The sequence below is a fragment of the Pseudopodoces humilis genome, chromosome 4 (genome assembly GCF_049639895.1).
Source record: "Pseudopodoces humilis isolate 2021_Gansu_Grassland_sample_001 chromosome 4, ASM4963989v1, whole genome shotgun sequence".
Classification (NCBI taxonomy): domain Eukaryota; kingdom Metazoa; phylum Chordata; class Aves; order Passeriformes; family Paridae; genus Pseudopodoces; species Pseudopodoces humilis.
In genome coordinates this window covers 70,199,475-70,214,142 of record NC_142203.1, presented here as the reverse complement: position 1 = coordinate 70,214,142, position 14,668 = coordinate 70,199,475, and the positions used below count along the sequence as shown (strand labels likewise).

The window sequence follows — 14,668 nt, the reverse complement described above, 5'->3', positions numbered from 1 at the left end:
TTCAGCGTGTGCACTATTGGCAGATCTGCAAGCACTTTTTTTTTTACCAGCCAAACAAGTACCACAAATATCCTATCTAAAAATGATACGAACTTCAATGTAAAATTATCTGGAACAAGAAAGTAACTTGGTTGTTAAAAGGAGCACTAACAGGTGGGTAAGCAGCTTCCACATACACAGATTTTATGGGCCATTTGCAAGCACAGTTGATTTCATCCCAATTTAATGTGCCAGTCTGCCAAAACAGCAAATAGAAAAAAAATCCCAACAAACTGTATTCAGTACACTCCTAAAAGTTGGCTGAGTCCTATATAGATATACTTCAAGAGACCAAGGACAATTCAGAGATGACCGGAAACCTGTGAGTCTTGGACAATGAGCCAGCTGCAGCCCTTGTGAAAGTTTCTCCTTCAGAGGCCCAGGACCCGGACATACCTCAGGACCTGGGAAGTGACATGCTGGAATGAAGAACTGAAAAGAAAATTCCTCTCAGGAAACCAAATGGGTGCTACCATTGTTTTTCAATTCTCCTCAAAACCAGGAGTAATGGGGCCAGCAAAAAACAGGCCAGCAGTAGCAGAGCCATGCAATAGCTACTTTTATTTTATTTTTAAATTATTTGGAGGGGGGAATTGAGTGAACAAATCTGGATATGCCTGGGACAGCAGGGGGAGCTGCGAGTCTGCATTCCTCTGCAGGTCTATTTAATTGTATTGAATATTTGGACAAAAGCACACAAGTGTGCTTGCACATCACCACAGAAAGATGTCTGCATGTCTAACAAGCCTCAGAAAAGAGAGTTCATAACAAAGCATTAAACAAGGAGCAACAGATAATTGTCACCTTCTCTCACTGGATATTAAAAATAGTTACACCATAAAAATAAAAATCTTTTAAAGGACCCCTGACAGCACTCCCTCCTGGAACTATCACCATAGCAATGAGCATCCAAGTACAGGGGAAGTACCGCTGAATCCTGTGTTTGATATTTTCAAGTAACTAAAAATACAAACTGGCAAAAATACGCATGGGTGATGTAGAATGAGGCACACAAACATAAAGAGCCTTCAATAAAATTAAAGGTGGCAAATTCCACCTGAAAACCTTTAATACAGCAGGAAAGAATCCTTTCACCAGATAGCATACATTGAACAAGTGCCTGCAGATAACTGTAAACACATCTGATAGCTGCTGGAGCCATGGGTTTGTGTAGAGGCTCGGTGGCAGAACTGTGTGAAATCCGAGGCAAAGATGCCCATTAGAGAGAAGGCAGCAAAAAGCCACACTGGCAGAGCCTTACAGGAAACCTAAGAATCAGAAAAGCAGGGAATCTTGAATGTTAAGATTTAGACACACAGCAGAACTCTGGGGAGGGGTGCTTGCAAGTGAAAAACTGTGTTTTCTCAAGCTGGTGCCATTAAATTCATCTTATTTCCATGCCATTCAGATCAAAGTTAAGATTAAACGAAGGAGGGAAGAGCTTTAAAATTCCTTTCCCAGATGCAGATGTCAGGAGCACACACAAAAGCAGGTGCTGGGTGTATTGATCCTACTGAATACGCATGGAGTGGGTACTTGAGCATGTACCAAGCATCTGCGTCTGGGAGATGGAAAGCACTTTGTAAAAGGCTGTTTTATGCTAAACAAATGCATCAGGTTATGTTTTTATTTTGAATATTTTAAAGCATCTTGCACACTGGGGCAGACTTGAAAAGAAATTATACAGACAACTTGCCATTAATTGCACAAGCTACCATCTCCATACCTGCAAACTGTGGGCTCACTTAGGAGCACTCCAAGCTACTGAAAACCATCCTCAATAAAACCTGCTCTGACTGCTGCACCTTAGAGAAATGGAGATCCTGCATCTGAAGGTGGTTCAAGTCCCAAATGCTGGCCCAGCCGCAAGTAAGCAAAGGGACAGGCACATTGCTTCTCAACATCAGGGAAGAGACAAATCCAACACTGCAAATTCATATCATAATAGGTACCCAAATAGTCTGAGATGGACAATGCTTGCTGACAATGACAACAAAAAGACCTTAACAGCACATGTAGAAGAGAAAAACCAAACAGGCATCCTTTGAAAATCTGGCTATAGTTAGAAGTAGCCCCTGAGACCAAAGTTTTCATTTTCACTAACAGACTATGAGGAAAATCTGCATCAGAAATCAAACTCTGCACTGTATTTCCTTGTGGAATCTATTTTGCTTTCTTCAGTGAGGGAAAAAATTAATCCCTACAGGAGATGACAAGATGCCTTTTAAACTACATACCTCATTTTTTACTACAATTACCTTGCAATAGTCTGGCACAGCTGCATGCTCCTATTTGCTTTTTTTTTTTTTTTCATTAAGGGTTCCTCTATTATTTGTACCCATCCTATAGCATTTACGCCTGGCAGTGATGCACATTCTCTTGTCTACAATTCCTCCTACAGATAGTAGAGAATAAATTGCATTTAGATTTTTGTAATTGTAGATAATTAACACAAAATGAGCTGTTAATTATATAAAAAAACCAATGTTTTTTCAGTTCCTGATTATATTATTTATTTTACTTTTCACTTCAGCAAGTTTCATATTTTAAAGGTATTTCACCATTTCCTTTAAAATACCAGGATATTTTTAAAGTAAGTTTTGTTTATTTGAAGACTGAAATCAAGTTCTATGCTGTGGGATGATTTTCCATTAATGTTCTGTTGGCATTTGCCATAACAAGAACTTTTTGATAGGTCAATTAAAAAGCAAACACCACCACCACAAAGAAAAAAACAAAAAAACCAAAACAAAACAAAAAAAACCCACACCAAAAAACCCCAAACTCACACAAAAAACCAAAGAGCCCCACATTATGTAAAAAAAAAACCCTAAAAATTGAAAAGGCAGGAGAAAAAAACATCAAAAGAAACAGTTAAAAAAAGGATGTATGTCTTTTCTAAGACACAGCCATAGACTTGCACATTCTCCTTTTCTGTGCTGAAGAAAACATCACTTACATATTCAAATGCATAAAAGAGACAAATGGACTTGTCTTCCACAGCCTCTTTAAGCCTTACATTAGAGTAAATTATTTAGGGACTATTCATCTGGTAACCTTTGCAAAACTGAAGATATAGGAAGAAAAACTTCCAAGTGTTTTCCTGCCAAACTTTGTAACCAGCTGGCATGGCACCTTGAGACTGCTCAAACACACAATAACTTTGAAAAATTACAGTAAATTAAACTAGGGGAACGAAGAGAGGGTGGGGAACCTTTTGAAATCTAGGACTCTCATTTTGTTAACAGCACAGGTTTTCCTCATTTTCCCTGTTAGGATATGTAGATATTTGCAGGTTTTTGGCAAACTGCTGCCAAGAAGCCCTACAGATGTTCTAGGTTACATTTTTACTCCAAGGGGCTTAATGCTGCTGCATCTTCAACATGTCATGACTCTCCATCTTTTTTGTTACAGTGATAATACTTTGATCACTTCCGTTTGTGTGAAAATTAAAGAAAAGAGCATCCAAATACAACAAAGATATGCCAGTAACTCACAGCAGTAACAAACACCTGGTTTAGCAGTGAAGTATTCCAAGGAAACTAACAACCCCTGCTGTTCTGGAGAATAAAAGGCTTATCCCTTTTCAATGAAAGGGGATCTCAAAAAGAAAAACAAAATTAGTATAATGAAATTAAAAAATAAGAGAAAAGAAGGTACTGGACCCTTAGTTTATAAATTAATTATCAGTTCTCCCAGTGTTCTCAACAGAGAAGTTTATTATTTTGAGGTATTCTCTTGTCGCTAAGGAAGGAGTCATTCAAAGCACAGCTGCTCATCTTGTCCACCATTCTTTGGTCAAAAGAACACCTATAGTTACAGCACAGAACAAGAAGCTGTTACTTTCTGAAAAAAGGAGAAAACCTTGCCAGTTTTTATTTATTTCTCTCCTAATAAGCCTGAATCTTCTTCCAGTGTTAACTTGAATGCGACAGGGTAGGACAGAAGGAAAGTACAATAGTGTACTGATTGAAAGTTTTAAATAGCAAGCAGGATGGAGATAGAGAGCTAAATATTGGCTTAACTTTGCTTCCAGTTATTTCAGTGTTGGTTTGCTCTGATCACACTGAAGTAGAGGTGCAATGCAGAGGTATTTAAAAAGAAGTAACTGTCACCAACCATGGAAGATCTATCTGAGAGCTAAAGGATAATGTATTATTTACATCAGGTCCAAATAAAGAGATGTTCTGATCTTAATTTAAAAAGTAACAAGCAGCACAGCACCTATAACAAATAACTAAAACTAAGGTTTTGTGAAAACTCTATTTTGTACCAGGCTAAGAGGTGGCACACAAAACCTGAAGTCTCTTCAAGAAGTCAGCCCCTAAACTTTGAGTAATAACAGGTCAGCATAACTATTGAGTTGACTCATAAAACACAGCAGTCAATGAATTTTACCCTTCCTGCAGAAAAAAGCTCTTAATCTGAAACAAACACATGAACAAATACACTTGGCAGGCAACAGCACACTGTCAAGAAGATATACCGATCCTGTGAAGCACTTAGAAGTGAAGAGAGAAATTACCTTAGCCCCATGCTGCTGCCGTTCATCATCACAGCAAGTTCTCTGGGTGCTTCAGCAATGGGCACATCTTCTGAGCCAGGTACATGGCCTCTAATCCTGGAAAAAACAAGTCAGTTCTGCAGCTGGTCAAATCACACCAGGAACTTCCCACTAAAAGGTGGCCTATGTGTCTAGAACACACATTAAATGTAGAAGCTATCACAATTATCTTCACACTTTCAAATACACTGTTGTATTGGAAGGCTGGTTCAGGCCCAGGGCCTTTGCTTCTAAGGGTTACCACTGGGACAACCTTAGCAGTGTAACTCAATTGAGTACTAGCATTTCAGCAATAGAAAGGGAAAACAAGAGGAAAAATCTGCAGTCTTTTTGTTAGAGAAACAGAAAAGTTTAATTGACAGAGTACAGCAGCAGAGCTCAAAGGCATCATGTGTAAGCTGCATAGAACAGAATTTGTATAAGATGCTTGTGTGTCCTCAAACTATGGGCCCACAAATGATGCTCCATTTTTAGCAGATCACTCCACCTTCTCCTTTCTTTCCAACAAAGACAGAAAAGTCAAGATCGAAGTATTTCTTTTTGATTTGACTAAAATTCCTGTTTCCAAGCTTTGCTGTTACTGGTCTGCTCCAGTGAGGCTTGAACCAAGAGGAGACACTGAACTGCACATACACACGCTATTTTTGATAGCTGAGCAACTATTTAACATTGAGAGTAACTGCAAACTGAAAGGACTACAGTCACATGAGGCTAAATAGAGAAATGTGGAAAATTAAAAGCAGATATGATGCAGTGTGGCAAAAGAAGAAAGATCAATGCTTTCTTTAGCTAAAAGATTAGAAAAGTTAGTTGCCAATAACTGCAAGTGGTCAAACCTCTTATTTGTCATTCAATGAAAATGGACCTTAACCAGAACTCCACACAGGCAGGACAGACAAAAATAAATACTACCTGGAAAAGGATTTTTCTTGTATTGTTTTTTATACTGTTACACTGTTCTAACTCAGTTAGAACCTCCTGGCAATGAAGCAAAGGGTATTTGAGCTTAGCTAAACAAATTTTTATTGTTAGCAGTATATAAAATTACCCTGTTACCAAGTAAAGAAGTGAATTATATATCTGGAACTGAAACAGAACTGTCATGCCTAAGAGATTTACCTCTAAATATCAAACATCTAATTCTAAATATACTAAAATATTTTTAAGAGAAAGCACATTATATTCTAGTTGTTTTCTTAGAGAGAATATGGCAAATCTAACTTCACACGCGCCTCTGAAAAGAGATCTCAAAAATACAAAGCCCTCAGATTGATCATATATGATTCTTTTTCACAGAATTCTTTTTAAGTAACTAAAGTCCTGTAAACCATAAGGAGTTTTTATCAGAAAAAAAAAAGGAGCTATAATAAATATAATGGTACTAACAACCACATCATTGTAGATATTTAAGGTGCATTTTTTTCTGAACTTACGCCTCCAAACCTGAAAAATTTCCATTAGAAATAAAAATAATCCACCAAAAAACTCAGTTTGTATGTCCTTCATATCTACTTGTTTTTCATTAGATGGATGCATGCATAGAATTAAGGTATTTGATGATTAAAAATCCATCTGTTCCTACTTAATTCTCACCTGAAGTCATAAACCTTTGTTAGCAATCTCAGTCATTTTCAACACACACATTTGTCATTTCCTCTAAGACAGGTACTTTTAAACCCACATAAACACATTCTTTTCAATGTAAACAACAATCCAAGACGACAAACAAAAGACCACCTAGATCACCATACTCTTTTTTAAAGTTTGAAAAGTAACCAGGGGGTTGAAATGAAGATGGGAAAGTGATGTACTTCTTCATGGTGGTTATAGTCCACAGATGTAGGAAGTGGGTCATCTAATGCAGATTTTCATGGGGTGCTGTCAGCAGCTGCCATATTAAAACAGTAGAAATATCTGCCACTGTGAAACACTCCTACTGCCTCTTCCTGCCAAAACTGCAGAATTTTTCCCTATTGTTTTTCCTTTCCAATTCTGAAATGCTAGTACTCAGCTGAGTTACAATGGCTAATTTAACCTGTTTCCATTCACTGTTCGGCTCACTTTAATAACATAATACCAATAAAACCAGTTGCTCCCCCTATCTCAAAGACTCTATTTACATTGTCAGAAAAGTGTTACCTTCTGCAAAAAACTCACAGGCCTTTCAAGCCACGTCTCACATTTCTATGGCTGCTCCATCTCCCTTCAAGTTTTGAGCACATATTGTGCCTCAGTCTTGGCATTCTCCCTTTTCACTAACGTCACTGGAAAGAAAATGTCTTTGCTACACTTAGCTCCCTTCCTCTTCCATAAATATATGGGGGGAAAACATATATTCCATATATAAATACACACACACACGTGTGTGTATGTGTATATATATATATATATATATATATATATATATATATATATATATATATATATATATCATGATCTCCATCTTTTCTGTAAAACACACTCCTCTCAGTCCCAACCTAGGAGGGTGCAACACTTCAAAACTGACCTTGCTGAGGAAAGAAGGGAGAATGCCACATCTACGTCATCCACGCTCACACTGTCCTCTTGCCAAATGTCTGTATTGCTTTCAAGTGCCTGCACTAAGATCAGCCTCTCATTTTCTTCTACCACTTTTCTTTTCCAACATAGTCTTTTAGCAGTGCTTTTCTTCTGCCTTTCTTTCTACCACATACTGTTTTCCTCTGCTGCTTTCCACAGCTGTCATGCCACTTCCCAACAGTATACACTAACGTACTAAAGTCTCCTCTCCTCTGAATCACTCTTAGAAACTGTGCCATAAGCCTTGCCTGTCTTGTTTTCTTCTACCTATTGTTGCATTGTTCTATTCTCCCACTTAAATCAACTATTGCCCATGTGCTCATTAGAAATTTTAGAATTTTTTTTTAATTTTAAGTCTCAAAATCACCTGTTATAATTTATCCGGGATTGGTGTAGTTGCTGCTGTTTTAGGAGCAGTTTTGCTTCTTGCTTAGTCAATAAATGTTGGAGTCGTTCCTTTTCAATTTCCAGCTCCATTTTTTGCAGAAGCAGCTTCTGCCTTCTTTCTTCATATAACCTTTTAGCCAGCTCTGTTTCCTTAGGCCCTGGGTCTGTGCTGTGATTCAGCCCAGAACCTCGACAGGGCCTGGAATGATCACAGGCTTTGTGAACTGTCCCAGAATGTTTTCCAAGTACCTGGCTGATATAGCAGCTCTCTTCCATGCTCCCTGAGATCCCCACATGCCTCCAGGCACAGCCATGACTCACTCGCTGAGGGCACGTGCTCTGAAATTCCCTTGCTCGCTGGTCCATCTCCTGAGCTTGCTTTACACGGTGAGGGCTCCTCTGCTTGGCTGGGGAAATCATGTTGTTGCACTTTCTGTGCAAGTCATTTTCCACTGGATACTCCTTCAGACATTCCTGATGGTTGTCATGTATTTCAGTCCTGTAATCATGGTTGTTCCTGCAAGGCTGAGACAACACAACATGGGCTGGGCTTCCAGCCTTCGGTGCTCTACTGTTCTTATGAAGTGTCCAAGGACCCTCAATACCCAAATACAAACTGTCCAGCCCCAAAGAGGGTTGTTGGCATAAGCTCTTCCTACTGGATACCTGCAATAGGAGAAACAATTTCCTGTAAATCACTAAAATTAATCTTTGTTCACCAATTTTCCTTGGTAAATGTGTTCTCTTCGAAACAAGAGCTGCTGGTCAGTGTTGACGGACATACAACCAAACCAAACAAAATATTTACCAGAACACAGACACAAATCTGCTATCAAATCAACATTTCATTCCATCTACACAAGTGTAATAAATGTAAAACTACCGTCTGCAGGATCCTCAGCATAAAATGAGTCACTTCAGAGTATCAAGTAGTTGTGAGCATCTAGGGTTACATAAAATCAACTTGAAGAGTGGCAAAAAACATTAAATGTTAAGGTTTGAAAATGTTTAATTTTGAATACTGAGCCAAAAAATCCATTCAGCCACTATAAATACTCTTTGATTGGCTATTACACAGCAGGAGATTTGATGTAAAACATTTCACCTTGCACTGAATGGTATATTACTTACCGCTGGAAATTTGATGAGAGTTTTTGAAATATCTTTACAGAAACACAGATAAAAACCAACTACTTTCTGTAAAACCTGGTTGTACATCAAAAGCTGTCATTTAAATACAAAACATGTTTAAATACAGCTATAAATGTAAGCGATTTTTCAATTAAGCTGGGCAAGTGATTATAGTCTGATAAAACTCTGAAGAAAACAAGCAACTGTAATTCACATTTGTCAACCCAGTACAATCAAATTCTAGTGGTTTTGTTATAGTCATGGTCGTTATGTAATAGATATCACAATCCTAGTTACATCCTGGTGTATCTTTGCACTAAGGTTCATCTAGGCAGTTCAGCATTTGAGCTTTTATGCACATCACAACAGCAGTATCAGGCACATGCATTTCTTTTTGCTAGAACTGCACATTAATTTCAATAACAAACTGAATTTAAAGTCCTCCAGCCTTTGGGACTTTCCAGAAAGATATGAGGCTTTTTAATTACAGAAGCCAGATTTGTTAAAGATAGCAAAACCACTGCAGTGTAAGTGGCTTAGCAGGGAAATTTGGAATCCACTGATGAAAAAAAAAAAAAAAGGTATTATTTGCCCTCTGGGAATGCTTACAATAGATAGGTATTGTGCATACAGAGTGCAAAGACAGTTGGCCAGACCCAAAACACTCAAATTTAGGAATGCAAGTAAGCTTACAGCAATGATTAGGAAAGAGATATAACACAAATCTATGCAGCATTTATATGTATAATTTAGAATCTTTTTTTAATAAATAAACAAAATACCAAATATACTCAGCTGCCCTTCAAGACAACCAATTACAAGTTTCTTGTAGACTTCACAGAATGTAAATTAATGTGGATTAGCACCTGAATACTGATATTTTATTATTTCCAGTTTTGTGCATACAAATATATCCTCTCTGCCATGTGATTGAAAGCCAAGGATGTCATGTTTTGCCCCAAAGGGCCCAGTGAGTTGGAGACATTTGCATTACTGTCAGTGCTAAATGTCTGAGGAAAGTCCGGTGCTTGGACTGGGTGAAAAGTGCAGGACACTAAAATATTTTAAAGTCAGAGGGGCTCGCAGGGCAACTGAGCAGAAATGCAACATGCTGCCAAAAAGACAGAGTTTTGTTACTTATTATTTGTAGCATGCCATCCATGTGGGCAATATTTTCTACACAAATAAAGGCTACAGAGCCCTTTTAATCTGAATTAGACAATACAGAAAAGGATGATGAAGTCTCTCATTTCCCACATTACCTGCTTCTGATTATATAGCATTTAGGGCACCTACAGGAAGAATCTTTCAAGGTGAAGTGTTTCCCAGTCCCTGTGAACAGCAGAAGGTCTCAGACATGAAGATATTCTTAGAGGATCCTATCAGGACTGGCAGTGTAGGGTAGTCACAGAAAGCGAACACCTGTCTTTCGGCAGCGCATAAATAGTAGTTAAAAAGAACACACATTAAAAAAGGAAACTCAAAAGATGACATGTCTGAGAACACCTTTATTTTAGCAGCTTGCTGACTGAAGAGACAAGAGAATGTTAAGAAATCTAAGCACACAAATGAAGATGTTACAAAATAATCATCAGGTTTAAGAATAAAGGTCCACATTGCAAATTAACTTCATGGCTGAGACTCTATTAAGAGTCCCTGAAGGCCCCAAAAGAGATGTACCAGTTAGCATTTGTTGACCTTGGCCACCATTAAGTCTGCCCTGATGGTCTCAGAAATGGCATTGACATTTAAAGACTTCATAACAAGGCAGAGAAACTTTAATGTTATTTCACAGTTACAATATGTTTGCAGGGGGGAAAATTCTCATTAATGTCACTGAATGTGAGTGGGATTTTCTTATTCCTTTAGAAGAAGGAGGTCATGTTAGGCAGAAGACTGAGTTCCAACATGCCTTTGATGGCTACTCAGTACTCTGCAGGGCCTAACTCAGAAGGAAAATTAACCATTGGGAGTCAGAAACTAGTCAACAACTTTTTTAGTAATATGTGGGTTTTCTGCTAAAGCCTTCATTGAAAATACAGCAAGATGGTAGACATTGCAGGGAAAATGGATAGACATTGACAAGTATGAGGGGTCAGAAGAGACCGGCATGTGACATGACAGATCTGTAAGATGCAGGCCAAGTAAAGGGGAAAAGTAGAGAAAAGAAATATTCCAAAGACCCACCTACTACTGTGAGTCTGAAGACACACAAGCATAAGGAATCAGGTAATTTTACAAGATGAGTTTAAGAAAGATATTGCCTATGGGACACATGGAAACCATGATGGACCATGATGGAACAGCTGTGCTTTCTCCTCCATGGAGCTCTTCCAGGCTTGCTGTTCCGTATTTAAAGATACAAGTTCCTTTAACTAAGGCTTAAACAAACTCATACTGCTCCTTGTACGATAAGGAGTTAATAAGACTTGATCAGATGTGAAATTCTTATGAAACAAGGAGACACTAAAAATGGTTTTAATAATCTTTAGAATGATTTAAAGATGGAGACGTGTGGAGGTCTACAAAGTCTTTACTGCAACCCCAGTAATTTTTGCTCAGGGATTCAGCGCAGAGCTTAAACAAACATCCAGTCCTTAAAACTTCCTATGAACAGACAAACAGTGCACCAGTTTTATGCACACAGCATTATGATCTCTGCAAATTGTTCTTAAATGCAACTTGTGTGCCTTGCAGTTCTAATTCACAGTGCTGGCAGAAGAAGCACAGTTACGGCCTGACTCCAGCACAAAGGGCTTTGTACTGGAAGGGATGAACTAGTAACTGAGCATATCTTTACAAAATCAGCACAGGCAAGGTCCTGACAGATATTATTGCATGTACATACATGTTTAAGAAACACCTCAAAATCTTTACCTTGAGAAGTCTTGCACTCTGAAGGACAAAAGCTGGAATTCCAGCAAAACACAATGTTGTTTAGGGTGCAGAGCAAAATTTCTAGAGGTGTTTACAGCATCAGGATTTTAGTACATGGAACAATAATTTGTAGCTTTTAGCTGAAATATGTCAGAATAAAGGCAAAAGAGACAATGCAGTAAAATAATTCTCACTGGTATCTTGAGGACATTTCTCTAATCTGGATTTTCAGCTCAGGAGTTTCTTTTGGTGGGGTAGAAAGAGTGGAAGGAACATGTTGATTCAGAACTAATCTGTTGTGCTGATCTAAGTGGGGACTCTATAGGAGACCAAGAAGAATGAACAGAAGCAGCAACCAGAGGAGAAATGCAGAGATTTAAAGATTTTTAAACATGACGCAGGGACTACCACAGAACCACCTTCCAGAGCACCAAGGGCACATACTTAAGATTCTTCACCAGTGTAGCTGTTCTTCGGACATGGTTAGCAAAATTTATTAGGACTAATTTGTTCACTGAAAGCATGGTCAAGCTCTGGTACAGACTGTCCAGGTCAGTGATGGAGTCACCAACCCTGGAGGTATTTAGGAGACATGCAGATGTGGTGTTCAGTGACGAGTTTTAGTGGTGAGCTTGGAGGTGCTGGGTTAATGGCTGGACTCAGAGGTGGCTTCCAACCTAAACAATTCTGCAATTCCATCAGTGACCCCGCTGACACCCTCACTAAGGCATACAACCTAAACCTGGAACTCAGTCACCACTCTGAATGGTTGATATATGGGTCTCATCTGAATATAGCTTGGCTTTGTGTTTCAGGTCTATCGAGAGTGTAAGTACTTGCTTTTGTCAGCAGAATGAGGATGTATTATAAATAAGCTCCGATAGGATATTGGGGCAACAGAAATGCTGTTTTTAAGAACAATTACATCAAATTATTAGATAATTTGAGGTACGTTACCAGTGATTAAGGAACTGTTCTTTCCAAGATTCTGTAAGAATTTATCAGGGAGAATGAAAAAGCATAAAGATTTTAAAGTATATTAGTACAATCTATTGAGGTCTATAAATTCTTTTCTTTAAATCATATAATCCTTTGTTAAAATCTGTACCATAAATAACCCAATATCAGTTATTACAAAGTGCCATGTAATAGTACAGCAACTGTCTCTGTCACTACCTAAGATAAATACAGTAGATAACTCCTAAGGTAAGCCAACCATTTTTCAAGCAAGAAACAAAGCACTATTTTCTGTAGAAATTATGTATAGCCATGATTGCCATATTCCACTGAATAAAACAAGTGGTCTCAAATGAAAGATACCATGAATGACAGTCACCAACCGGTATTTTTCCTGTAAAAATCTACTGAACTCATATTGAACAGGATAGCTAAAAAAAAGTAATATCACATCACAAAAAAGTGAATCTATAGCTGCTAGCTGACAGCAGAGGAACACCTCCTGTATTTGTGCTGCCTTCAGTATTTTTTCTCCTCTTTGTTAAGAGGGTTAGAGCTGGCATGTCAGGTGCACAAAAAAACCTGCATTCAAAGTAGCACGTGAGCATTTGCTGGCACTCAGCTTTAAGTGTATATTTTGCATTCATAAACATGCCACCCTTCTTCTCCAGCTACCCAAACACTGTAGATAATCTCTAACAAAGGCTCCCATTTCAGATCAGCAGACTGCTTTTACACTGCCTGATAAGCCAGTTAATAATACAGTGCTCCAAGAAAACTAAAGAGAGGTGTCTGCGAGCCAAGTCTTGGAAGTCACTGTGAGCAAAATGTCCATTAAGCCCACACGGTACCCACACATGTCAGTGCAATACCTGGCCACTAAATTTAAGTAAACATGTTTGCTTTTCAAAATAAAACTGTATCATTCCTGTTTGCACTATAGAAAAATGCCACTACACTAATCTTGACAACACCAGGTCCAACTATTAAGATTCAATGTGCTGCCAACATTATAAAAATAATAAAAAATAAAAAAAAAAATCCCAATCTTCTGACTTCAATTTTTTACTTCTGCCCTTTATTTTACTGACGAATCAGTAGTTCAAGACCTAGATAAATATTTCAAAAACTATACTATTTGTGAGCAGAGCAGGTCACTACCATTTCCCAGTACATTTGGAGTTCATGTGAATAAGGGCAAAAGAGTGATGAGCTGCATTTTTAACACGGGCATATACAGAATAGTTGTCTAGCTGATAGAGAATGTGTAATGCAACATCTGCACCGTACGCTTTGCCAAAGCCCATCCCAAATAAATGTAGTGCATTCTCCCTAGTGCAATTAACTCTTGTACTCTGGCAGGTTGTGCTAGGAGATCATCAAGGTAGATTACCTTCCAGCATATGAACTAAATACTTACAGGTGTTATATCATCAGTTATTACTTACAAACTTCTGCATTTAACAAGACATCCAGGCAAATGAATGATCTAATTTATGAATTATTTATAAGAATTTCACAGCATGCTCCTGGCGTCATCCATGGCCTTTTCCAGGTCATATGACACCAATTAGAGCTGAATTTTAAATTATTCAATAACCTGAACTCTCTTGTCATTTAACATATAGATATCAATGCAGTAAACAAGTTAAGTCTAATGGGCCCTGGAGGTTTGCGTTCCTCCACCCATCAGCAGCAGAGGCTGTATGCTACCACTGGAATAGAAAATAATAGAATGCAGCAGTCAAAAACATTTGCAAGGTTTTAATAAGTTATTTTGCCTCCCTTAGGGATTTTAGTATAACTTACAAGCCCTGAATCTAAAACATATTAAAGTCCTTAGCTATGTGCTTTTAAAACAAAATTAGGACATAGCAAAAGAGCAAGTCTGACACTAACCCTAATTTAGGCCCTTAATTTGAAATGTAGTGGAAATTATGGAGTAAGCAAGATTTACTATGCACAACTCATTACCTTCAGGCTCTCCTACAGTAGTGCCAAAAATAGCCCCTCTCCCAACACAGATACACCTGCCTATAAAGATAAGGCTACACAGACGGAAATGGAAATGTTAATTTAACAGCTATCAGTTGACAGATGCATCCCTCATTCTTCACCATTTGTGTGGCAAAGACTTCCACCATTTTTCTGTCC

General features: G+C 38.2%; 1 protein-coding gene across 1 annotated transcript in view; it reads right to left on the bottom strand.

The window, feature by feature from the left end:
- KIAA1328 (KIAA1328 ortholog) overlaps positions 1-14,668 on the bottom strand; it is a 173,445-nt gene that overhangs the window by 48,023 nt on the left and 110,754 nt on the right. Inside the window, exons 7-8 of the mRNA XM_088054534.1 lie at positions 7,530-8,215; positions 4,565-4,660 (exon numbers count right to left, since the gene is read on the bottom strand). Of these exons, the coding sequence (XP_087910660.1) occupies positions 4,565-4,660; positions 7,530-8,215 (782 nt within the window). The remainder of the gene's footprint in view (positions 1-4,564; positions 4,661-7,529; positions 8,216-14,668) is intronic.